The sequence below is a fragment of the Frankliniella occidentalis genome, unplaced genomic scaffold, assembly GCF_000697945.3.
Source record: "Frankliniella occidentalis isolate FOCC.00 unplaced genomic scaffold, Focc_3.1 Scaffold63, whole genome shotgun sequence".
NCBI lineage: Eukaryota > Metazoa > Arthropoda > Insecta > Thysanoptera > Thripidae > Frankliniella > Frankliniella occidentalis.
Window position 1 is genome coordinate 338825 of NW_026267193.1, and position 24295 is coordinate 363119.

At 38.2% G+C, this 24295-nt stretch overlaps 7 protein-coding genes across 8 annotated transcripts; 4 read left to right on the forward strand and 3 right to left on the reverse strand.

Annotated features, from left to right (window-relative positions):
• Positions 1-4: 4 nt before the first annotated feature.
• On the reverse strand, positions 5-1991 carry LOC113211448 (proteasome subunit alpha type-5). Its single transcript, XM_026429811.2, has 6 exons — positions 1823-1991; positions 1130-1198; positions 899-1052; positions 642-817; positions 358-519; positions 5-272 (listed from the first exon to the last, which is right to left on the reverse strand). Exons 2-6 carry the CDS (start codon positions 1196-1198, stop codon positions 105-107), a joined length of 729 nt encoding a protein of 242 aa, XP_026285596.1. The 5' UTR covers positions 1823-1991; the 3' UTR covers positions 5-104.
• Positions 1992-2150: 159 nt separating this feature from the next.
• Positions 2151-7286, forward strand: LOC113211447 (dual specificity protein phosphatase 3). 2 transcript variants are annotated; one of them, XM_026429809.2, is made up of 5 exons: positions 2160-2314; positions 2828-2953; positions 3549-3733; positions 3811-4034; positions 4114-7286. In XM_026429809.2, the coding sequence occupies exons 1-5, from the start codon at positions 2297-2299 to the stop codon at positions 4362-4364; spliced, it is 804 nt and encodes a 267-aa protein (XP_026285594.1). In that variant the 5' UTR covers positions 2160-2296; the 3' UTR covers positions 4365-7286. The 2 variants fall into 2 exon arrangements, with proteins under 2 accessions (XP_026285595.1, XP_026285594.1); XM_026429810.2 differs by lacking the exon at positions 2828-2953 and having other exon boundaries at positions 2151-2314.
• A 75-nt stretch (positions 7287-7361) lies between these two features.
• Positions 7362-13187, reverse strand: LOC113211446 (E3 ubiquitin-protein ligase RNF123). The gene is made up of 22 exons (XM_052268031.1): positions 13063-13187; positions 12724-12977; positions 12549-12644; positions 12306-12450; positions 11956-12196; positions 11599-11886; positions 11332-11519; positions 11114-11244; positions 10824-10966; positions 10432-10732; positions 10249-10344; positions 10017-10177; positions 9737-9904; positions 9402-9612; positions 9158-9320; positions 8868-9064; positions 8650-8789; positions 8354-8542; positions 8074-8239; positions 7862-7981; positions 7593-7782; positions 7362-7503 (listed from the first exon to the last, which is right to left on the reverse strand). The coding sequence occupies exons 1-22, from the start codon at positions 13134-13136 to the stop codon at positions 7362-7364; spliced, it is 3804 nt and encodes a 1267-aa protein (XP_052123991.1). The 5' UTR covers positions 13137-13187.
• A 257-nt stretch (positions 13188-13444) lies between these two features.
• On the forward strand, positions 13445-15198 carry LOC113211460 (probable dimethyladenosine transferase). Its single transcript, XM_026429828.2, has 7 exons — positions 13445-13625; positions 13793-13979; positions 14063-14230; positions 14303-14438; positions 14513-14734; positions 14818-14924; positions 14998-15198. The coding sequence occupies exons 1-7, from the start codon at positions 13568-13570 to the stop codon at positions 15038-15040; spliced, it is 921 nt and encodes a 306-aa protein (XP_026285613.1). The 5' UTR covers positions 13445-13567; the 3' UTR covers positions 15041-15198.
• On the reverse strand, positions 15182-17491 carry LOC113211459 (ribitol-5-phosphate transferase FKTN-like). The gene is made up of 6 exons (XM_026429826.2): positions 16882-17491; positions 16631-16798; positions 16431-16549; positions 16083-16351; positions 15735-15999; positions 15182-15651 (listed from the first exon to the last, which is right to left on the reverse strand). The coding sequence occupies exons 1-6, from the start codon at positions 17263-17265 to the stop codon at positions 15432-15434; spliced, it is 1425 nt and encodes a 474-aa protein (XP_026285611.1). The 5' UTR covers positions 17266-17491; the 3' UTR covers positions 15182-15431.
• Positions 17492-17552: 61 nt separating this feature from the next.
• LOC113211456 (ribitol-5-phosphate xylosyltransferase 1-like) lies at positions 17553-19350 on the forward strand. The gene is made up of 2 exons (XM_026429823.2): positions 17553-18094; positions 18183-19350. Exons 1-2 carry the CDS (start codon positions 17661-17663, stop codon positions 18937-18939), a joined length of 1191 nt encoding a protein of 396 aa, XP_026285608.1. The 5' UTR covers positions 17553-17660; the 3' UTR covers positions 18940-19350.
• A 148-nt stretch (positions 19351-19498) lies between these two features.
• LOC113211457 (N-acetylglucosaminyl-phosphatidylinositol de-N-acetylase) lies at positions 19499-22102 on the forward strand. The gene is made up of 6 exons (XM_026429824.2): positions 19499-20045; positions 20140-20233; positions 20307-20403; positions 20482-20581; positions 20657-20787; positions 20891-22102. The coding sequence occupies exons 1-6, from the start codon at positions 19691-19693 to the stop codon at positions 21029-21031; spliced, it is 918 nt and encodes a 305-aa protein (XP_026285609.1). The 5' UTR covers positions 19499-19690; the 3' UTR covers positions 21032-22102.
• The last annotated feature ends 2193 nt before the right edge of the window (positions 22103-24295 follow it).

A 24295-nucleotide genomic window follows, 5' to 3' on the forward strand; every position in this document is an offset into this window, starting at 1 on the left:
GATATGACAATAGAAATTATTTATTATTAAGTGAAAACTGCTGAATCTTCCCATTAAAACACTTTGCAAGGCAGCAATGACAGACATTTATCCAATTTCCATACTTATGATATATCCTTGATGACTTCTTCAACCTCTTCCTTTGAGAACATATGGAAGAATTTTTCAGGCGTAACTGTTACCACTTCTACATTGGTCGAACTCAACTTTTCTTCCATGACTTGTTTCAAAATGGTCAGAGATGCAGTAAGTGCTTCCTTCAGAGTCATGGACTGAAATTGGAAATTTCAAGTCAATACGATGTTTAGGAAAAATACTGGGTACATAGGGAGAAATGGGAGAGAAAATTACACCAACCTTATGATACTGTTCTTGGAGACTTTGTTGGGCACCTTCACTACCTGAGCCAATAGCCTTGGCATCAAATTGCACAAATGTTCCTGAAGGATCCATGTGGAATAGCTGGGGCCCTTTCTCATCACAGCCAGCAAAGAGGATAGCTACCCCAAACGGACGGCTCTAAAATATGAAGATGGAAACAAGAACAATAAAAGTAACAATAGTAAAAACAATAAAACAATTATATAACAATAAATATAAAAGGGCCTTTAAAATAATTAGCAAAGAGAAAGATTACTTACCATTGCTCCACCATCATCATCTGAGTCTCCAAACTGGATGGCAAGGTTGGATACAGCCTGGGCAACTGATTCAACAGACATTTTCTCATTAAAAGAGAACCAATGATTCTGACATTCCATTCGAGCTCGGTCAACCATTGTTCGGGAGTCAGCAATCAATCCACTGACAGCACATCCTGTTCAAAAATACCTTAGCTGTTAAAACCTAACAAAAAGAGAAAAACATAACAGGAATTCCATATGAATTAATAACTTACCAATGTGTTTATCAACCTCAACAATTTTTTCAATTGTTGTGGGTTCCATCAAGGGAGAAGTTATTCTTTTCTCCACAGCCAGAACCACACCTTCTGCTGTACTAATTCCAATAGCAGTTGATCCCAACTTGATGGCTTCAATTGCATATTCTACCTGTGGACACATGATAGATAATATAATACTATTAAAAACATAACGACGGCCAGAGCGCATTCAATATAATTGCTTACTTGAAACAGGCGACCTTCAGGAGAGAAAGTATTGACACCTCTGTCGTACTCAGACCTTGTCAAAAACATCTACAACAAATGAAAAAGAAGAAAACGATTCAATAAAAAATAATTTCCAAGACGACCACTGAACCTAAAATGTATCAGCACATAGACAAAGACACATAGTATATAAGGACAAGACATTTTCTATATGTAAGTAAGAAATTCATTGATAAGATAAATGTAACACAATAAAAATTAATAATTCGTATTTCAAAAGATTCGAATATGGAGAACCTGCGAGTAGAGAGAGAGAGGTTAGGTTTGAAATATATGAGTCGCGTACTCTAAAAGTAGGTTTAAATGACAATCAATGACTTCTTGCAATCAACATCGTGACGCGTAATAGTGTACGATAAATCAATATGGATAAAACTTGAGGCAGATTGAAGAACGCGAGTGATGCCTGGATGATGACCGGCAAAATGGAGAAGATATGACAGGGAACAATGTCTCCCAACTACAACATAGACATTGTCTGGACATTGCTGGTGCGAAAACAGTTAGATTCAGCACAATACTATACAAAATTGGAGTTGTTCAGGGCGCACTGAAAAATAATTTGTTGTATTTACGAGGGGATTTAGCATTAGAGGTTAGATTGTGTTAGATTTTGAACAAAACAAACGTAAGTTCCCTGCCAAATCTTACCTTAAAGTGATAAGGAGAACGTTAACAGGTTGTTGAAACTAAACGGAATCGAATTATGTCACTTCGTCCTGAGTCGGACGAAATAAATTCGCTTGATTCTTCTCCGGTTTACAACTGTTGTGACTCCAAGTGACGTTGTGGAATTGAAAAAGTGCGACAATGGGAGAAGGGGTGATCGGCGATTTGATTGGCTGTTCCCAAAGTTCCCAAGATGCACTTGGAACTGGTCACGTGGTGTGTTGGTGCCTCTCACACATTCTCAACTGGAATCAATGATTCATCAGGACACCCCCACCCCTCTTCCCCCTTCCCTTTTCTAGGACCCATCCCGCTCCCGATCCCGCGCATCCCCCCTCCCTGAATCTGCGAATTTGGTCGCTGTGTTTGGTCGTCCGCCCCGAACTGCGCGTCGCGTCGTCTGTAACCTTGCCTCGAAATAGATTTTGCCGCATTGTGAAACTGAAGAGCTTCACGATGAGTTGGAGGGATTCGGTAAGTTCTTATTATCGTTCATTTTCTGGTTCATGGGATTTCGTAAATCAGTCGACTTGTCCTTTTCTGCTTATGTTTAATGTTTACATTTTCTCAGTAGATGTCATTCATAATGACAACTTGCAAAGTATGTGAGGAATGTAGTTACGTAATGATTGAGGGAATACATTTGCACAACTTTGACAGGCGCACATGTTTATTCATGGGTGGTATCAAATGTCTTGTTACATTTGGCCCTGTGTTCTATTACTTCAATTCCCCAATCAATACAAAGAACACCAATATTATCACCATTAGTAGGAATGTGGAGCAGAAAACATTATGATTAATGGATAGCAGTGCATCTAACATGCATTTTATTACTCAATTATCTCATTGCTACTCAAAAACTAAATCCCTATTTATACATTACCTATGTCCTGTTAGTAGCCGATCATTTTTGAATCGGATTTCATTTGGTTGGTAATGAGTATGTGAGTAAGGAACAAGATCCTAATGTTTCTATAATGTTAGTGTGTTTCGAGCTTGCCATACTACTCAATGAATGGTGGAGGATTATCTCGCAGTAGCCACATTGGCAATAGCTATGGTGGCTACCTCAGCAGTTTCATACCTGCGCCTACTCCTGCCCCATTTCATGTAGGTACTGCCTATGTGTGTTTGTGTTTGGTTTGCATACTGTGAACCTTCCCTTCCCATCTTTGTCTTTTTAAGACGCATTCTAGTCAGTATGCTTGACTGCTTTGTTCGCTATGGAAAACATGCAGTAAGCAGTTTTGTAAGTTTGTAAGTTTTGGATCCCAAGTAATGTTGCAAGTCAACCACTTTTTGTACTAGCTATATTAGTTACTTGTCTAGCTTTTTTACTTTTGATTCTGAAACAATACTCTGGAAACAAAACTAGTTTGTTAGTACAATTTATGTTCCACAGCACTATACAGTGTGAAGAGAGGCACATTACTTTAACCATTAGATTTTTTGTGTGTGCGTGTTTTTGCTTTTTGGTGATGACTAATCCCCCTTTTAGTTTAGTTTGCATCTGTAGGTAGACATTCCACTTGGAATGTTCTAGCAAAAATACCAGGTGCATACTTTCATTAATAATTAAAGAGGTGTTATGATATATATTTTCTGGGTTGAAGTCTCTGTTGATTTCTGTGTGAAATTAATTTAAGTCGGTTACGTTTATACTATAATTTTTTCAAAATGTATTGACAATTTTTCAACCTTGCAGTATACCACGGGAAAGTATGGCAATAATGAGGAAACAACGGCAAAGCAACTCTCACAGATTGTCTTTTCAACCAAAACTCATTTCAAGGCTTTGCCAGGCTATGAAGGATCATCTCATGGTTTTGATCGATTGTCACTTGGTGTAGATTGTGATGAGGTATATCCCAACTTGTTTATAGGGGACGAGTAAGTACAGTTTTCTTAATCAGCAAAAAACTAGTTAAATTATTTTCAATTCGTTTTATAAATTATAATTTCTGCAGGGGTTCAGCAAGGAACAAAACTTACCTCCGACGTTTGGGGATTACCCATGTTGTAAACACTGCTGAAGGTAATCGGTTTGGCATGGTAAACACAGATGCTCACTTCTACCGTTCTGCAAGAATTCATTACTTGGGCCTACCAATGTTAGATCTACCCACTACAAACATTGAGAAGTACTTTCACACAGCTGCAGATTTTATTGATGATGGAATCAAAAGTGGAGGTGAAAATTAAATACATCATAAATAATGTCGATTTTACTGAACTCTTAGTGAAAATGTTCGTACTACTATTTTTTTCAGGAAAAGTTCTTGTTCACTGCTTGATGGGCATGTCACGATCAAGCACCATTGCTATTGCATACCTCATGATCAAAGCAGGTATGCCTGCTTCTATGGCACTGCGGATGTGTCGACAGAATCGAAATATCCATCCAAATGAGGGCTTTCTTCAACAACTAGCAGACCTTGACAACCGCTTGCGCAGGGGTAGAGAACGAGTTCCGTACTCTTCTTATTCATCATCTTTGGCTGCTCGCACCCACCGCCTTTGATGATCTGTGAACCACAACCACAACTCCACAATCCCACATTTCCTCATGCTTGACTTCTCTTAAGTTCTATCCAGCCAAACGCAGAGTAAAATCCTGGGTCTTGTTAATTTATGACTTTCATCTTGTTGGTTCAGAGTAATGATTTTTTTTACTTAATATTTTTACCTTGTTTTTATTTATTTATTGGTGATTTAAGCCTGACTAATGCTGACCACTAAAGGGGATGAAAGAGGCTGCTCTAATTTGAGTTAGGAACTCTGATGATGTTTGCAGATTCCTAACAGTGTATCATGTTGGGCCTTATAACTGTTTTTATGTTATGTTTTCTGTTTAAAAGAATAATTTATTTGATCCCACTTTTATAATTATTAGAAAATTAATTCTAATAATGTTACACGCAATTACGCTTATTTTTTTAAATAGATGATCTGATTTTAAATGTAATTAATCTTGCTTTATATGCAAGGCAATGCATAAAAACAAAAAAAACAAAAAAAATGAAGGAGAGCTAATGTTTTTGTTTCTAATTTGTTACTTTTTAAAATCATAGTGGAAGTTCTATAGGAGCTCAATATTTTTCCATCAATTTCCAGTGATGCTATTATTTTATTGACACCTTTGAGTCCTTTACTTGATCACAAGGTGCTCATTTGTAAGGTCTGATCCTGATCAGGAGGATTTTTCTTTAGGGCGGGTGTATAGCGGATGAGCAAGTGAAAGAATGACAAAGGATTGCCATTCTGTAAAAATATTGATGCCTTTAGCAAGCTTTGAAGAAAAATGTATAAATTCACTCAGTTAGCATAAAATGCTCTAAATTTGTTCACTTATCCTCCCCCTGTCGCTCGCTCGCTCGCTCGCCCGCTCGCCCAACACTTCAAGAGTTAGCCTCCTGGTATTTGAAATCTGGGGCTCAATGTGTTAATAATTAAATTAATGCTGTGATTATCATCTTTGCAATTTTTATCACATAGTTTAGAATGTAACTGTGATAATCTTAGTAGAAGTCACAGTAGTTAGCATTCATATGCAAGTGAGGTATATCCTATTGCTTAAACATTATTATCCATCTAGCACATTTCTAGGTTCACCATAGTCAGATGCACATATCACACTCATCTGTAAAATAATGGTAATGGGTTGGTGGTACTATCTCCTGTAGAAACATAGCTTTACATCTTAATTTTATTTAATTGAGTCAAAATTGTGACCTTCCAGGTATGTACTTAAAATAAAAATACCTCTGGTTACAAATACCTGTCGCATTTTGCAATGAAGAGATCCTATTGTTGTGAGGTACCTTTGTATCTGGGATCTGGCTCTATCAACAGAACACTGAATTTTGGGAAACACCATAGGTACTTTAAGCTTTTGTTATTCATAATTTTGAATAACACAAAAAAGATTTGATTACTGAATTGCCTGTTTATAAAGGACAATCATTCTCTACGTACTCGAGTAGTATCATAGACTGTAAGCATAAGTGGGTAGTTAAAAAACTTGCATTTTGCATGACCTTTTCAATAAGAATTTGACTTGTTTCTCACCTTTTTTGTACCTGCTCAGGTGGTAAAATGTGCTACTCTGTGAGTGTTGGCAGACAACTTATTACTGCTAATTATAGGCCACAAAAGGTGTACAAACAGTAGTACTCAAAATGTAGTTTTTATCTAGAGTCCTTTGGAAATTATGTTGGGATATGTGTAAGCTAGCTTACTGTATCTCCAGTAACAGTACTCTATTTGTACAATAATCATCTTTTTGCATCCTCTTTTAGAAATTGTAATCAGGGCAGTATTTTATGAGTCTCAAACATACTATCATTTACTTATGTTTTCAAGGTTTGAGTTTAGTTCAAGTTGCTGGATGATTGACTGGGGCAACTTTACTTTAACAACTGCTAATGAATGTATCTTATTGGAGTAGTTATAATACATAAAGACAATATGGTTTACCATACTCATGTGTCAAATGTGTAATTTGGATTTTATCTTAAAGTTAATCTCAGGCTTGTTGGGTAGATCGGTAGAAAAAAAAAGGGCTGTGCTTCTCACCTATTTTAAATGACCAAAGCATATTTATTTTTCTGCATTTATCTTGCACATCATTTCATTACATTTTTTGTAGAACGATAACAATTTTAAGTTTGGGAGGATAATGTAGTTCAACCTATTTATTAATTAAGGATAACTGTGATATGTTACCAAAGGACTTGGTTCTCATATTCTTGTTTTCTGAAAACTATTTCTAGTATATGTCACATAATGCATGATGGTGTGTCCAGATTTTGAGGGTGCTTGGGCGTCCTCAGTACCTCTTTTTAAAAGCGCAATCAAAAAGTTTCTGAAGTTTAAAAAAAAAAAAAAAACTTTTGGCGAGCGGGTTGGTGGAACTGAGGACCCCCCAAGCACCCTCTATATGAGGCGTAACCAATGTAGAGATTATAGCACTTGTACATACAATACTTCCCCAAACATTTTCACATCAGTGGGTCATGGGGGCTCAAATAATTAGGCCATATGCCCTATAAATTTTGTTTGTACAAAAAATTGTTCATTTTATAGACCTGTTATTGTTTGCAGTTTGCTTGTGTATTCCTTTCATTCATTAACTTGCCCCTTCTAATGTGGGTACTTGCTGAATGAGTCAATGACAAAAAGTTCTTTTCAGAAGATCATTGATTTCAAGAGGCATCATAATACCAGTATTCTGTTGTCTAAATTATTGGAAATTTCAAATTTTTAAAATATCAAGAAATGTTAGGAAGTTGAGTAGTTTATTTGACTAGTCACCGTTGTCGCCATAATATGCGATTGGGTAAATGAAGTAAGTGCTGTTTGTAACGGACCTTCATTTGTTGTTATTCAGAGCTCTTCCACTTGACTGAAACAATAAATACATTTTAGCATCTCTTCCACAAAATTTTTCTGAGGTGACTCTTTTTTTATGTACTAATCAAAAATCGTCATTACCTGCATTACTCAAGGAAACAGTGTTTCATAGACCATTTCTTGCTGTTTGAAGCAATTCTTTTGCTTCGTCATAAATTATCTTTCCTTCGTCATCTGTCACTTTCGTTATTATAGTTTTACAGAAGAAGCAGTTTTTGCAATTCATAAGATGGTGGGTTATACATGCTCTGGGTATAAATTTCAGTTTGATCAATGGAATATGGACACACTGAATTAAATTTATGTCATTTCAAGGTTACAGAGGGGAAAACAATACCTGCAAGAATTGTGTTTACACGGTTCAAATATCACTGAAATAGGAAATGCAAAACAAATGGTACACATTTCATCTTCATCAACAGTATTAGTGGTTGTATTTAAATCCATAGAGATACGATGGTAGTGAATTAACATTTTCAGCATCTTCTCTATCACACAAATTTCATCCGCCCTTATGTATTCCTTATCTAATAGAAAAAAATAAGAATCATAATTCAATGGAAGATACTGTAACTAGAAAATGAAAAAAATAAAATTGAAACTTACAGTAATAAAGTGAAAATAAGTGGGGATTTTCTTCCAAGAGAAATGTGAAAGAGGAAAGTTGAAAGCTTGGCTCCATAAGTAACGTTTTTGTGACTCTTGGAACTTCTGTCACTGCATTGTCTGGTAGAAAAAATTATGATCATCAAGAACATTTAAACAAACTAATAAATAAAATCCGACAAATGAAAATGAGAGTTTATTTATCAAGTTACCCGAAAAGCCATCCAACTCTTCTCTGAGGATTGCAAGAAGAATTCCACAAACAGCTGTCAAAATGGGTAGATGATTGACATTTTCTAGGCCTGGTATTTCTAGGGTAACTATGTGATGAAAGCAACCATCCTGGGAGCTAGCACGGCTTAATACTTGACAAAGTAGCTATAGAAAAAGGGAATGTTTATTGTTGGGGTTTGATACATACACTTAGAACTTGTATAAACAAAAGTTAGTGTATTATTCAATGAAACAAATTTATTTTAAAAAGAATCTGACCTGGCATAAGCGGGCAAGCAGGAAGTAGGAATTTGGATGATCAAGTCTAACAAAAACTGGTAATGCAAGCACACATACCATTTCCAACACCCTTAATAAGGCCAAGGTAAGGTCAAAACAAGTGGCACAAATTTTTAGCTGACGTGATTCTACAAGAACCCTTTCCTGGCGATTGGAAACATTCTGCAACTATGTCAAGATCAGATTGGAGATAGTTAATTTGTCATGACCAAAAACTCACTTTTACTCCTACATACAATAATGGAGAAAAAATTCACTGATCCAGATTTGTTTACCTCTTGCAACATTCCTATGAATTCTGAGAATGCCCAATTTAATTGATTCAAGACTGAATTGAGAAATGCTGTAGCAACATCTGGCTCATCAAGTAAGAGATTTTTGATTTTTTCTTGAAGAATATTGGAGGGGTAGGGATCTGAAGGAAACAAAATCCTTAATAAGTCCAAGTTTAACAGTTTTCAGTGGCCGAAATATAAAATGTTGTTATGAGTACCACACTCCAAGCTGAGAGGATTAATTGGGTAAGTTAGTGGTCTTGGTCTTAGCTTGTATTTGAGATATTCAGACCAACGTCTATCACAGGCAAAAGAAGCTGGTGAACCATGCCATACACGAAGAAGAATCCAATTACTGTTAGCCCAAGCTCGATTCTCATATGGTTGAAGAAGAAATCTTATCATGTTCATTTGGCTGTAAATTTTTTGTGTATGTTTATTTGTGTGTTTTTTGGTTTTTTTTTGCAAGTTTTCTTGCTTGGATCAAAAATTAAATATTATTTCAAACCTTTCAGCTGGAACAGCATGTAAAACTTCAGCCAAAGTTGGACTTGAAACAATATCGAGCAACGCTACTAAAAGAGTATCTTTGGCTCTGGCTATTCTGACTCGTTGGTCATCTATGTGGTCACAAATGAATTGGACAGCTTCAAGCATAAGCTCTTCACGGTCTGAGGGTTGAGAGAAAAATAAAATTCTTGAAGCAAGAAATGTTATGTATTTGAAATGGTGGTTCAGAAATTGTAGCATACCTGGAGTAACTTCAGGACTGGCAAATTTTTGCCTTGCTTCATGGTTTAATTCTTTTAACAAATCAAACAAAGAGTCCAAGTAAAACTCTGGGACAAAATGAAATAAATGTTGGTCTATAGCAGATGTCTTCATGGTGTTTAAAATACTTTTAAAAAACCATGACAGCCTATTGGGATATCTCATTGCCTGAAGAGTTGCTAGATGAGAAGTCTGTGATAAGAGAGATAAAATATGATTAAAAAGTGCTAAAATTCAGAATGACTCAAAAGAATAATTCTTTTTAAATTTTGGTGGGGGGAGGGGAGGGGGAGGAAATCTATATCTAAATACATACGGTTTGATTAAGGCGTTCTAAAAGCATTCTGTTAGAGGATTCCATGATCTTGATCACATTTGACTGGTGGTGCTTGACAGGGCATGAAGCATGGTAACATTTCATTTCATCCTTTCTTTCTTGAAGACACCGTACAAGATCCTCCACTTTGTTTTGCTGTGAATTTATCTGAAAAGTAAACAATAAAAAAGTCAAAAAATGAGAATTGAATTCGGTTGAATAAAATGTTTCAAAACAATTTAAAGAAAGTCAAGAAAGTAGATAGAATAGAGGGGATTACAGAATCAGTCAAGGAGTTCATCTTGTTGGCTATATGATAAAATAAAACAAGATTGTCTAAAATTTCAGCAAGAAAATTATCAATGTCTAATGGTTCTTTCACAAGATGTGAATCCTCAGCACTGTTTCGATGGGGCACTTCTTGTTGATCACTCCATGTTTCTGGAAATTTGACAAACAGAATGAAAGAAGATAAATTAAAGCACACATAAATGTCTTCACTGAAAACATACCTATTTGAACAACTTCATCAAAAATGTCAAGTATTCTTGATGACAAATTTGGAAAGTTCATTGCTGGAATTATAGCTGTGTTTCTGGCAGTTGAAGCTAACGAGGGTGGGATACTTTTGATTAGGAAATAATGTATGTTTTGGATGACAGATGTTGAAAGTGCTGACAATTTTTACCACTTACTTGAAGAATCAGCATAGGATTGAGGGCCATCAGTTCGAAGAGACTCTGCAGTTTGACTTGGCTCGGAAACTCCTAATCTTTGTTCCAGATCACCAAGAAATGTCTTTAACAGAAATAACAGTACTCCACCAAGCCTATCAATGTCATAATAAGATATGGATCCATCATAAAATTTTGCAGGTGGAACAGCCTCTGGATACAATGTGTTTGTCTCTTTTTCACACAATACTTCTATTACACGTGAAAGTCGTTGGAAGAGAGGTTGTACTAAAAACAAGGGACTACCTGGGCTTTTGAGAGGCTAAAGAAAACAAAAAATACAAAAAATAGTTAAAAACTACTTATGGATTGGTTAAAATTTTTGATCTAGTCATTGAGGCAAGTGTAGTTACATCAACCCTGTACAGTGCATAAAATTGTCTTCGTAAGGTGCGAAGCTTTTTCAGAAATTTTTTTCTTGAAGATGTGTCAGTAGCAGATCCATCTGTGTTGTCCATCAGGGTCAAAAGTAAATCAACTTGCATATCTTCTAAAGCTACGAAAATCAAAACAATTGATACAGAAGAAAATAAATAATGGTCAGATCAGGCCAAATTTATGGAAAAGCATTACCATTGATGGCAACAAATTTCTTGGGAGGTGCTATATAAAGAAGAAGGTTTATCATTTGATAAATACATACTGGTCATGGCAGAGTTGATTCGACTGACTGTAGCAATGTAGGCTCGTTGATTTATTTCTACATTGGGCTCACAATCCCAGAAGGTAGTTATTTCCATCGGCGGGATTCTAATATTCATAAACCAAGGAAATCTGTAAATGAAAGTATGTCACACTATCAGTGACATTGCATTGTTTGGACAGAACAGCAACTGTATAGATACACTACTAAAATTGTACCTGACACCTTCAAAAAGAATATTTTCCATTAAATAATGACGAAAATTTCTGTGGTGTACCATACTATGCAAAACAATAATTGCCTCTTTTTGTGGTGTAAAATCAAGTACAAGAGGTCTTAGATTGTGTTGAAATCTTGCTGTAAGCCTTGAAATTAAAGTATTTGTCCATATATTCAATTCACCCTTCTGAAAATGGTTGAACTTTTTTGTGAGCTTTGTTTAGCATGGAAGAAAAATAATTTTGACAAAATAAACATTTTTATACCTCTGAGAAAGCCCATAACAGATCGAAAAATGTGTTCAACTTTCGATTATTCAGCATGCTTGCTGTAGTGCACTTGGTAGTAGCAATGCGAGCTGATGGACGCACTTGGCCTTGACCTGGGTGTAGGTTTTCTGACTCACACAGGCCATGAATAAAAGGGATAAGTTTGGTTTCCACAATATAAGGATTGGACAGAAAAGGAATAATGCTTGAAATCACAATTTTCCCAATCTCTAATAGCACAGCTTCATTAGATATAGTTGAATCAGCCGAAACCAGATCAGGTGCCTTAAGATGATCGATGCATTTGAGATCATATTTCCATTAGACTTAATTCATTTGGTTACATGGACTTACAGCTCGACTATCCATCATGGAAATGAGTTTATGGGTACATGTCAGGAGATATGTCACCGATGCGAGCTCCTTGTTTGGAGGCTCATGAATAGGTGAGTGGCCTGGTGCTGGGTAACAAAGTGGTGTTGCACCAAAATTAGCTATTAAACCTTCCTTTCGTTGTAAACTGACAGTTGGAAAGTAGACTATCCCTGCACCCATTTGAATATTTCTGTAAGCCACCCCCATTGATCTTCCATTTCTTCAGGAAATTGAGAAGACAAAATTAAATATCAACGTAAAAGAACCATAATTTTATCACACTGACCTGACTTGTCCAAGCCAGAAAAAAGAATACAGGCAAATTTTACCTAAAAAACTCCACACATCCATCATCTAGATCAATGCAGCATCCAATAATATCATCTTCTTCCCATTTTTCTCCATATGCCTCTGCAGTCATGTTCCATTTGCGAACTCTACTGCCATCAAATGCAAAGGAGTCGTAAGTGTCTCCTAAAATTTCCCAAACAAAAAAATCCAAAGAAAATCGAAAACTTTTGAAACAGAATGGTAATAAATATCAGCACAGTACTTATTTTACATATCCTTACCTACCCCCTGACCTGCCCCAAATTTTGAATTGAAAGATGCCCACCCTATCTGCATCACACCAGTTGAGAGAAGAAGAACTTCGTACTGCCATTTGCCTAGAAAGAAGAACAAGAAAGAGAAATGAATTTACCAGACCTGTTCCTAAAAAATAAAAATAAAATTCAGCAACCATACCTTTGAAAACACCACAGTTTGTCTTAACGGTTCCAAAGTGGCCAACACCAATTATTTTAAAGGAGTCATAAGAAGACATTCTATTAGATAGCTCAAGCAGGTCCAAACTAACTTTAATATTGCCAACACGTCCATCTTGGTAAGAATTTCTCCTTTCATCCGTCTGCGTCTTTTCACCAATAGAAAATAATTGAGATTGTAATTGGCTGTGAATGGCAGTGATCAAAGTGCCAGTCTTATCTAACGTTTTTTCGCTGGATGGAAATTTAAAACAATAAATGTTATTAGATGGGTACCTAGAAGCCAGACCAAACTGGCAAATCATTAAGAAATACTAACTTTTCAAGTCCATCACAGGATTGTGAAAATTCGGAACCAAATACATGTTCAACAACTCTACTGAGATAAGCCATCCTCTGAAATAAACAGAACAATGTTGGATTGCACTCACAGTTAGGATTACATTAAAGCCAATCATATACATGAACTCTTGCTGGGAGACTCACCAAAATCTAAGAAAACCTGCAAAACTCATAAAAAGTTTACTGGTATTAAGGTGTATTTATCTGACAAGAACATAGATTCTGAATTATGGTGTTTTTCACACCATTCAAATTTTAACAATGAATTGCCGCCAGCAACAACCCTTTAACGCTATTTACACAATCACTGTAAATAATGCCTTTGGAGACAACTGCCTTCTGCTTGCTTCTGCTCATCCACTGTCACTGTGAATACATCTAACCTCTCAATCTTGCGTGTAGATTGTAGTCTACAACCGTACACAAATTGTTGCGTATATTGTTTGTTGTGACCTGAACTCCTGTGTAATCATTACTGAAAAATGCCTAAGATTAAGGCAGAGAAAAAATCGCGTGTCCATGAGACAATCGCCAAACAAGGTACAAACTTTTCGTAATTCTTAAACTTTATGTTCTACATGTGTTTTTCTGTTCTTGTTTTCGTAAGGTTTCGTCAAACCAGTCATTCAAAACTCGACGTTCCGCAAAAACGCCTCCTCTGAAATTATGTTGTCATTTAACGATTCAATTTCCATGAATTTCCTCAGGTATATTATTCAACAAGGACTTTGGCCAGCATATTTTGAAAAATCCACTTATATCGAGGACTATGATTGAAAAGGCAGCATTACGTCCAACTGATGTTGTTTTAGAAATTGGACCTGGTACTGGTAACATGACTGTTCTTCTCCTAGAAAAAGTCAAGAAAGTAGTTGCCTGTGAAATAGATCCAAGGTATTTTATTTCCATGTTTTGTTATTCTCTTTCCACTTATTATAGTTGAAAATTGGTAAATTTTTGAATGGTTTTGATTTCAGACTTGTTGCTGAGTTGCAGAAACGTGTGTTAGGAACACAGTACCAGCCTAAGCTTCAAATTATGATAGGCGATGCCTTAAAAACGGACTTACCATTCTTTGACTGTTGTGTAGCAAACGTTCCTTATCAAATATCATCACCTCTGGTTTTTAAATTACTTTTGCACAGGTAGTGGATTGAAGATATTTTTACATTTAGGTCTACTTGCTCTGCCTTTTCACAATAATCTTCTCTTTTCAGGCCATTTTTTCGATGTGCCGTTTTGATGTTCCAGCTAGAATTTGCTCAACGACTTGTTGCGCAACCAGGTGATGAACTGTATTGCCGATTATCGATAAATACTCAACTCCTATCAAGAGTTGATATGTTAATGAAGGCAAGTATAATAATTTCATTTGAGTTTCTTAAAAGTTTTTGTTTACTCATCTAATTAACAATTCTTAATTAAAGGTGGGGAAAAATAATTTTAGGCCGCCTCCTAAAGTTGAATCTTGCGTTGTAAGGCTTGAACCTCGCAACCCTCCGCCCCCTATCAACTTTACTGAATGGGACGGATTAACAAGGATATGTTTTGTTCGTAAGAATAAAACTCTTGGTTCTCTCTTCAAACAAACAACAGTACTCACAGCACTTGAGAAAAACTACAGAGTGCATTGCTCCAAGAACAACATAGTATGTTCAATAATACAACTGTTACATGTCTTTTCTGACTACTTTGTGCTTTAGCATCTAAAATTGGGTGTTATTGTTTCTAGCCTATGGATTCAGATCTTGATATGAAAATGAAGATAGAAGGCATCCTTTCAAACAGTAATGCTGCCCTGAAAAGAGCTAGAACAATGGATATTGATGACTTTATGCAGTGAGTTTAATTTCCCATTTTACTCTCCTAACATCTTACCCTGGACTAAACTTCATTTACCTTCTTATTCCAGGCTCTTATGTGCATTTAATAAAGAGGGGATTCACTTCTCATGAGTATCAATGCTGAATTATTGTAAATGTGGCATGTGTCATATATCTGAGTTCCATACTCATCCATCTTGATGTACAATGGTATTGTATATTTGTGGTGACATCTGATGTCAAGTAAGATAAATTTATCCATGAAATAAAGGCTTATCTATTTGTAAAAATACTGGCTTTATTATAACGAACAGATCGTGACTTGTACAATTAACAGTATGAAAGTTGACTATGCATTTGACACAATGCTCTGTAAAATGTTAAGGACTAGAAATATTTACTTGATTGCACTTACATTTATGGCTTAACTAATGCAGTCTTTTTTCAGCCTGACGTTCAATTGGGTAATTCATTTATCACATTGCAACTAGTACAGCCAGATGATAAAACCATTCCAGGGGAATTAAAAACGCTGAATGTTGATGACTTGTGGCCATTGTTCTCTTGGCCACATACCATTTGGTTCTGAATTTGGAGGACTTAATTTCCAGCTCCACTTGGTGACAGGCGTCTGCCAATTTGGACCATAATTTGCTTCAATATATTTAGTTATATTACACGGCACCCTCACTAGGAGCTCAAGAAATTCAGTCCAACATAATGAAAAGGGAGGAAATGTGTACCTAATTTAATCATTATCAATTAGATTACAGGCTTAACTTGAACAAGGCAAAATATTTAGTTATGTTTTATGAAATTTACTTACTTAAATTTTCTCCCAGATCTTGCCTCAGTTCCTCCATTCCACATGGTTCCCTTCTCTTGGTCAAGGTAAAAGAAGAATATGTCAAGTTTTATTTTACCATACTTAAAAGCAATTTGGTAGCTATCATTTAATATCCCAAAAGTATGGTGCAGTTCAAATCCATGTGACATGAATGCAGGAATTATTTCTTCTTTATAGTCAGATGCAAATACACCAAGATCAACATCTTGACTATACGGGATGAATTCACACTGTCGCAAGTACCCTACAAAATAGTGATAAGGGCATAAGGCAGGGAAGAACCAGAATCAAATATGAGGACAATTAAATAGCCATGACCATTGTTACCTAAACAAGTTCCACTACTAAGCCAAAAAGGCACATCTAAATCATTCAATATTCTTTTAGCCCTAGATAGTAGCTTCCATGCTTGATGTCTGAAGCGCTCTGCCTCCTCAGATGTGTCTCTGTTGTAGTGTCTATAGTATATTTCTACTGCTCTGTAATTGCACTCAATAAAATCTGCAGCTGAACCAGAAATGGCTCTCAAAAAGGCAGGGATATTCTTTGGTACCATAAAGTTGTAATGAAACAATTTGACTTCTTCAAGTTCAAATCTGTTAAAATTCAATTAACATTTAAAACTAATGGTAATTTGATAAGTAATATAAACAATTACAGGAGCAGCAAAATTACTTTGGAATTGCACCCTCACGATGCATGAGCTGCAAGTTGTCAGGAAGAAGTTTAGCCCTTGCCAAGTTTCCAACGGCATCCTTATCTTCATAAATCGAACCATGCCACCAGAAGTTATCCTGTAATAAAATGTTCCAAGCACAAAACAATATAGGTGTGGAATGTATATGAGAAGAGGTGTCCAAACTTTACTTCATTACCTCTCTGCTATGAAATATGACTACGGTGAAGCCATACAATCGCTTCAAAATTAGACTTGTGGTGAATGATTTGAATACTCCTGGCAAGCCAATAAACTTCTTTGTTTTGGTATGTGAAATATTAAAGCCATATCTATTCAGACCATTTGTCATAGAACTCAGCAATGTCTGTAATGGTTTTAGCAAGAAAAGGAATGAGCTAAGTTAAGGAGCTAAGGAAAAATAGAAACCATATAGTATTTGATACTTGCCTTCCTGTTGATACAGTCTCCCTCCAGTCCAAAAAACATATCATCGCTTTCCAGCATGCAATTATAGCCATCCCCAACACAATCAGTGATATTTTGCCTAACATTCCATACATGTGCCAAGACTTTAGGGCTAATGATGAATGGTAAACACTTTGAAAATCTGAAAACTTGATCAAACATTTTGGCTTCTTCTAAGAATTTTCCATTGACTGAAATTTCAATACCTATTGGTCCATTGTCTTGTAGCCGTACAAGTTCTCGTTCAGTGGGCTTATCTCGGCCAAGGAAGGCAAGACACAAATAACTAAGGTATTGAATGGTGAGAAATATGAAACCAGCCACAATGAACTTTTTCCCAAAGCCTTTCAGGGATATTGCCATCATTTTGTCTTGGTTATGTTGTTTAATATGTCAATAAACAAACTCTCACTTTCACACATATACTAACACATAAATAAAACTAGGGGTGGATAATTCTAGTTATAGCAGTGCTAATTCAGTACGGCTATATGATTGACGATTCATGCTTTTTTTTTGTGTCGAAAATGCACTTGACACTTCAACACAAGCAAAATAAACCGATCGACGCCGACTAAAATAGCAGACGACAGCGGAGGGGTGGGTGGGGGGAAGAGAGAACGGGAGAAATGAGGGAAAAGGGGGAAGTGGAGGTGAGGGAGGAGGAGGAGCGCTCTTCATTTTGTTGTTGTTTTTGTCAACAGAACAGAGAACAGTATTGTGGAGGATTGTTTGTGATTGTAACACTTCACCAATTTGAAATGAAAGTTCTTTGCAGAATACTTGTTGTAATTTTCCCAGCCATTTATGTTATTGCAACTCTGTACATTGCGTACCGTCTCTTTCTCGTTAGCAATACTAAACACACTGTAAGACATGGCTATAGTGAAAAGGACTTAACAACTGTCTCAACCCCTAAATTCCACCCACCTCTTAATGTGGAGATATGGGGAAAGGCAGCAATATCCATCTTTCTCTGGGAACATATTTTGAGAGGAGAGCTTGTTGAGGAACAGGGAGGCTTTGTCAAAATTGGCCACCTAACCACGGATGATATAAGTTTTACTTTCCGGTGGGGTCCTGGTGTTATCCAAAGCACTGTTCCAGCCAATATAGAAAACTTGGTTTTGGTGCTGAATGGAAGGGCTCCTGATAAAATTTACACTGCTAAACAATGGATTAAGTACCTTAAAAAGTAAGTATCTTGCTTGTGAAATCAGTAGTGAGAGAGAAAATGGTATAATTCATTACTTTCATGAGATTTTTTAATGTTCTCTTTTTAGGTATCCCAAATTAAAACACACCATAGTTGTTCTTCTTGGCGATGAACAGTGTAACAACTCCTGGATTGTGCCATACCTTCAATCTAATGGAGGTCCGTTAGATGCAGTTTTTCTCGTGTATGATAGTACTCTGGTGGATGATAGAGAAGTGTTCCAGTGGCCTCTAGGTGTTGCAACTTACAGAGGGTTTCCTGACTACAGCAAGGGTCAGAGTATGGACCTAACATCACCAAGATCTCATTTATGTAATTTTCTTGGCACTGTGTATCACAACAGCTCACGACAAGCACTAGTCCAAATTTTAGAGTCTCCAAAGCTTCAAGATGAGTGTATCCTTCGTGGGCGTGAGAAGTGGACTCCTCTTGAGACTGAAGAGTCTCTAAATTTTTATATTGATGCCATTTCCAAATCTGATTTAACTTTAAATCCTGTGGGTTTGAACACAGAATGTTACAGAATTTATGAAGCACTTGCCTTAGGAAGTATTCCTGTTGTGGAGGATGTTGTCACTCATGGCTTGTGCGATCGCACGTCACGTCACTCCCCATTGAGACTTCTCAAAAAGCATAATGCTCCACTTATCCTAGTTAAAAATTGGCAAGAACTTCATGATGTGTTATTAGAGGAATCTCAGAGGACTTTAGTTCAAAAAGTGGAGAGACGGTTATCAGCAGTGCGATGGTACTCTGAATTTAAGAAGAAAATGAAACAAGAATTTATAGAAGTACTCTTAAGAAAATTTGTAGGCTCATTGTAAGATTTAGATCATATTAATTTATACTGCCTTATGAAGTCTAAGTTTGTCTGTGATATTATATGGCTGTTACTTTTCACTCTTGATAATTACTTGACACCTGTATACTGTCTCTTCCATAACATTTTGCCAAAATTGAACCCTTTCATTCCCTAGGGAATGCTAAACTTTGTGAGGAAAAAAAATGACCATATCTTTTTGCAAATGGTATACAAGATGGTGTATAGGTCAGTTGATAAAAAGTTCTTGAGTGCTTAGAGATTTTACAGTGTCCAAAGATTTGTAGTATACAAGTGTAATGAATTTGCATATTTTCTGTGAATCATAGAACCCAAATGCACCAAAAAGTCGTTAATGTTATTTTAGAAAATGTTGATAAATTTTCAATCATCTAATAAACCTTCAAAAGAAATATTTGTTAATGTTCTTTCTTTTTCACAATTTGGGTGAATTATTTTGGGCGAATAGACACCAAGTAGACAAAATGGTTCAAGTTCAAGACGGTTCGAATTTAGCGCTAACACATCGTCACTAACTCACATCAATTTCTCATTTGGTATATTGCAGCGGTTGAGTATGAGAATCATTCCGACCGCTAACAACATAAACATTACTCACTCATCTCCAGAATTGTGAAAGATTTTTGGGTTTAGAAAAATCTGCTCGTACTTTTACTTTGAAATACCTGTCACCAGCACCGTCGTTATCAGTTTTAGATATATGTCATAATTTGGAGCTATGAAATAGCAGTAGGATGCCTGTTTCCGTGCCCTTTGCAACGGACCCCCACTTGCGCTTCGATGAGATTCGAAGAATAGTTTCTGTTTATTACGATGTGACAATCAAGGAAACCCTGAACTATGGGAGGGAAACTGCTTGCAGTTTATTAACAGGCATTCTTTGCTACGCTGTGTTTTGTGTGGCTCTCTATCTATTAGCGACGTACTGGCAAGTGCTGCCATGGCAAAGCGGAACGCTTCTCAGCACCGCCCGGAGGGTTATGTTTGTGATCGCGCACCCAGATGATGAGTGTATGTTCTTTGGCCCTCTAATCATGAAACTAGCACAGAAAAATGATTGTGAGGTATACTTGTTGTGCCTTTCTAAAGGTAAGCGTTTTGTAGGCGCCTGACATAATATGTGGTACTGCCGTACATTGCATATCGAGTAGTATTTACTTTATATGTTCTACTGTTTGTACAGGAAACTACGATAAGGAAGGTGGGAGACGCAAGAAAGAACTATGGGAAAGCTGTCGCATCCTTGGTATTCCAGACAGTAACATTACACTTATCATGTGAGAGAGAAATTATTTTAGTTGAAGGCCTGTTATCGAATTATGTGAACTTATTAATCAGTGTTGATTTCAGGAGTACTCTTCTACCTGATGACCCAAAAGTGAAGTGGCGCGAAGATATTCTTGGCTCATTGATTCTTAACCATGTGGAAGCTCTTTCAATAGATACTGTAAGTGAAATGTGAAGTATGACTTACCATTTTAAATTATCAATGAACCAATTTTGTTTTATTCTTTTGCCTGCCCAGGTCATTACATTTGATAAACATGGAGTCAGTAACCATGCTAACCATTGTTCGTTATTTTACGCCATGGCGCTTCTTTCTGTTGAAAAAAAATTGCCTAAAAGTGAGTACTTTTATGAGCTATGAATTTTCTATCTTAAACATCAACTAAGACTTCACATTGATATTTTTTTCCCAGATTGTTATGCATATGCTTTGGAAACCACTAGTATTCTTCGTAAATATTCTTGTGTACTGGATATGCCAATATCATATCTTATGTCCTCCCATAATTATGTGGTTTCTCTTGCAGAAAGATCTACTATTAAGGTAATTTACATATAATATGTTTGCATGTTCATGCATGCCTTGTCAAATTATATTGGTATTCTAAATTGTCTTCTTAATTTTTGAAACATATTTCTCTTTATAGCGAGCAATGCAAGCTCATGCCTCTCAATTGGTGTGGTTCCGATCCCTCTACCTCCTATTTTCAAGATATCTGTTTATTAACAGTCTTCGAAAAATAGAAATTCTAGATTTAGAACTTGATCTGGAACTGGATGATGAATGATTTATCAAAACTAAATTTACTCCTTATTTTCTTGCATGAGGTTTGTGTGGACTTCCCTTTGATGCAGCAATTGTTTTATTAGTATTAGAATTAGTTGCAATAATTCACTACTTTGTCCCTCAAATTGTCAGTACTGTTTGGAATTGTGTTCAGCATGTAAATTTTGATATGTTAACACCCATTGATGGATTTTTCACTACTTAAAAGCAGGTTGCATTTCCTGGTTTCAGTGCCTTGGTGCTCTATCATTTAAACTTAACATACAGTATTAGATTATAGCATATCTATTTGTACATTTGTGCTGTAGAAGAATCAATCTGTTATTAAGTCGTGCCAAAGATAACTCTCTTATCAAATTTATCATACTCTTGTGCTGCTACATTTTCAGTTAAAATATATATTTTTGAAAATTGTCTCATTTTTGATCAAATGAAAATATATCTATTAATTTTTTTATTATGAGCTGGAATGTGATAAAACTGTTAAAAGTGTCAAAATATCTTTGTATTCATCCGTTTAAAATCTACCTATTGCATACTGTGTACTCTACAGTACACAAATTGCCTTGTATTGGATAGTCTGCCTGTGCCATAATACATCTGGTAGTGATAATATTTTTGTACATTAACTATAGGTGTGATGAAGGATGAAGTAGGTAAAGTCTTACAGATCTGACTTTCTGAAGACATAGTCATGTTTTAAATTTTATCAATTTCCACATGGGAAATAGAATGTACTAAACATATACTACATATCCCATCATTGCATGGATTACGTGGACCTTTGAGTTTCATGGTAGATTGACTCAATGAACTCAGGGTCTTTTCCAAGACTGTTATTTAAGATCCATTGTTGCCTGGTTGTTTGTTTAATTGTTTGTTTAAAACCTCCCTGTCTAAAGTCCTTTTCAGCTTTGATTATGAAAAGAGGTATAATTTGCCAAAATAGCATTTGAGATAATGTTGTTATGAATGTTTTTATTTTAGCTTAGCTCTCAAAGTGCCCTATCGATTGTTATCTTTCAAATCTGCAATACTTCTTTTTAATATAGCAAATAAATTTGAGAATTAAGTTTCCACGCCCTTATTTCCCTCGGTTACATGGAGTTGGCAGTCCCACATGTGCTCGATAGAGGGCTCTAATCTAACAGCAGGGTTCCCATCCACGGCTCCTATTGAGTGTCCTTCCCTCTGACGCTCAAACGTCTCCCCCCCCCCTAAATTCCTGGCCTTCCCCGGCGTCCCCATTGGCGAGCGAAAATACACAGTCGGTTCTCTTAATTTCTCTCTGTCATACGGAGCACTATTAAGATCGAAACGGCCAATTGCGTCGTCATACGCGTGCATCACCTTCCCGTCCCCTGCACTGTGCGCGTCGCGTCTGCCTCCCGCACGGTGTCCTTGGCGGTGTCCGGCTGTGTCCTGGCGCAGCCGGCGGCCACGGCCAATGCGCGCCCTGCACGTCGCGCACCGGGCGGGGCCGGGCCGGGCGCGATTCATTATAGAGGGGGCCCGGCCCGGGCCTACCCGGCGGCGCAGGGCGAGCGCGGCGAGTGCGCCCACACGGCGCCAAGCCCCGCTTCTCGCCCAGCCCTCTGCTCGCGCCAGGATATACGACTTATTGACGTCAATATCTCCCCCCCAGCCACACACGCGTCTCGAGATCCCTCTGTTTTGCAAGAACCCACGCTGCACTCATGTTCACACACCTCGGGAAAACTGACCGGCATGATGTCTGTACCAGGTGGCTGACTCTGACGCCACGCACGTTCGTATACGAATACGTTACACGTTCCTTGCGGCGCATTTTTGGTGCCCATAATTTGGGATGGTAGCTTGACCACACAGTGGTCACGCCGCAAGGAGCGTGATGAGGGGCCGTCGGAAGCGGAGATAGGCAAACCCGCCCGCGTACAACCACAACTACGAAGGTGCGTGGCGGCAAGAGTCAGCCACCTGGTATGTGTCATGTGGATTCTGAGATGAAAATGGGACCTTAATCACACGGCACATTGATTAGATTGTGTTACTCGTTACAGCAAACACGGAGTAGACGGCAAAGAACGAGTTAAACCAGACAGAAATTACCACATTTAGACCTTCGGCGGGTCGGAATTTGGTTTCCCGTGAAGAGCGGATGGGTCTCCTTTCGTCATTCCCAGCCCGCCGGTTCGCGATGTGACGCCAGCAATTTCAGATGCAACAAGTGCCCACGGAAAAGCGGAGCCATCTTTTCGCCGCTCTTTGCTCGTCTCGACAACGAGGCCCGATGCCCCCCCCCCTCTCCCGCTACACATTACGCGGTGGGGGACTTCCCCGCGCGAAACCGGGCGTTACAGTTGCAGGCAGAAGAAAGCCGACCAAGCGAGCGGGTTGGAACCTCAGCGTCAGCTCGCCTTCTGTTCCTAGAGCGTGAGGGTTGAGACGCTCGTGTGGTCGCGACACTGAAACAACGCCTTCTCGAGCGTGACTGCGACACGTGACGCCACGCCGTGACAACGCGGTGTGACACACACCACCACACACGTTCATATGGATGGGACTCGACCACCCGACGTGGGCACCAAAACACCACCGGGCTTGACTCGTCACGCGTGACGACGCCGCGTGACCTCAGAGTACGCGTGACACCTCGGTCACGTGACGACGACACGTGACACACGGCGTGACTTTATCGATTGGCATCATTCCGGTCTTGGCCTAGAGCCCCTCGCATCTTACCATTTTATGCATATTGATCGGACAATGTCGTGGACGTGGACATTTTTGAGCAAATTATTCATGTGACGATCCTCGGGGACGGACGCCACTAGTTTTCCCCCTCCCTTCCACGCCGTCGTCACCGTCACCCCCGCCGTGGTCTCACCTTCCCGCACTCATTGGCGTCGTAGTCTCGTCCCGCGCGCCCGCTCGTCCGCACCCTCGCGCCGCCACACCTCCTGCTGCGCCGGCCGCACATCGGCCCCGTGCACCTGCCGCTGCAGCCGGAGTGACGCGCGCCCTCCCTGGGGAGAAGGAGGAGAGAGGCAAGTAACCGAGGACTCGAATTTGAAACATCACATTGCTGCCGCTTTGTACCCCGGAGCATATCGTGTTGGAGCAGGCGATGCATGGCGCCTGCTACTCAAGCGAGTAGGCAGACCCGCAACACTCCAGCGCCTCCAGCTCACCTACTCACTCGGGCTGCAGGCGCCGTGCTGTGGCGCCGAAGCGCGCACTTCTAAAATAGTGTCCGGTACAGACACAACCATCATACCCGTTTTTA

Bases quoted from the DNA above. Each gene is read 5' to 3' on its own strand.
- LOC113211448 (XM_026429811.2), bottom strand. From the start codon at position 1,198: ATGTTTTTGACAAGGTCTGAGTACGACAGAGGTGTCAATACTTTCTCT. The intron at 818-898 runs GTAAGTTATTAA...ATTTTTGAACAG, and splicing joins TGAGGTTGATAAACACATTG to GATGTGCTGTCAGTGGATTG. The intron at 520-641 runs GTAAGTAATCTT...TTCATATTTTAG, and splicing joins ATGATGATGGTGGAGCAATG to AGCCGTCCGTTTGGGGTAGC.
- LOC113211447 (XM_026429809.2), top strand. The intron at 2,954-3,548 runs GTAGGTACTGCC...TCAACCTTGCAG, and splicing joins CTACTCCTGCCCCATTTCAT to TATACCACGGGAAAGTATGG. The intron at 3,734-3,810 runs GTAAGTACAGTT...TAATTTCTGCAG, and splicing joins AACTTGTTTATAGGGGACGA to GGGTTCAGCAAGGAACAAAA.
- LOC113211446 (XM_052268031.1), bottom strand. From the start codon at position 13,136: ATGGCTTATCTCAGTAGAGTTGTTGAACATGTATTTGGTTCCGAATTT. The intron at 9,321-9,401 runs GTATGCTACAAT...CTCAACCCTCAG, and splicing joins CAGTCCTGAAGTTACTCCAG to ACCGTGAAGAGCTTATGCTT. The intron at 8,240-8,353 runs GTCAGATTCTTT...CTTTTTCTATAG, and splicing joins TGCTTGCCCGCTTATGCCAG to CTACTTTGTCAAGTATTAAG.
- LOC113211460 (XM_026429828.2), top strand. From the start codon at position 13,568: ATGCCTAAGATTAAGGCAGAGAAAAAATCGCGTGTCCATGAGACAATC. The intron at 13,626-13,792 runs GTACAAACTTTT...GAATTTCCTCAG, and splicing joins TGAGACAATCGCCAAACAAG to GTATATTATTCAACAAGGAC. The intron at 14,231-14,302 runs GTAGTGGATTGA...TTCTCTTTTCAG, and splicing joins TTTAAATTACTTTTGCACAG to GCCATTTTTTCGATGTGCCG.
- LOC113211459 (XM_026429826.2), bottom strand. From the start codon at position 17,265: ATGATGGCAATATCCCTGAAAGGCTTTGGGAAAAAGTTCATTGTGGCT. The intron at 16,550-16,630 runs GTAATGAAGTAA...ATTTTATTACAG, and splicing joins TCATATTTCATAGCAGAGAG to GATAACTTCTGGTGGCATGG. The intron at 15,652-15,734 runs GTAAGTAAATTT...TGATTAAATTAG, and splicing joins AGATCTGGGAGAAAATTTAA to GTACACATTTCCTCCCTTTT.
- LOC113211456 (XM_026429823.2), top strand. From the start codon at position 17,661: ATGAAAGTTCTTTGCAGAATACTTGTTGTAATTTTCCCAGCCATTTAT. The intron at 18,095-18,182 runs GTAAGTATCTTG...TTCTCTTTTTAG, and splicing joins TGGATTAAGTACCTTAAAAA to GTATCCCAAATTAAAACACA.
- LOC113211457 (XM_026429824.2), top strand. From the start codon at position 19,691: ATGCCTGTTTCCGTGCCCTTTGCAACGGACCCCCACTTGCGCTTCGAT. The intron at 20,234-20,306 runs GTGAGAGAGAAA...TGTTGATTTCAG, and splicing joins AGTAACATTACACTTATCAT to GAGTACTCTTCTACCTGATG. The intron at 20,582-20,656 runs GTGAGTACTTTT...TTTTTTTCCCAG, and splicing joins TGAAAAAAAATTGCCTAAAA to ATTGTTATGCATATGCTTTG.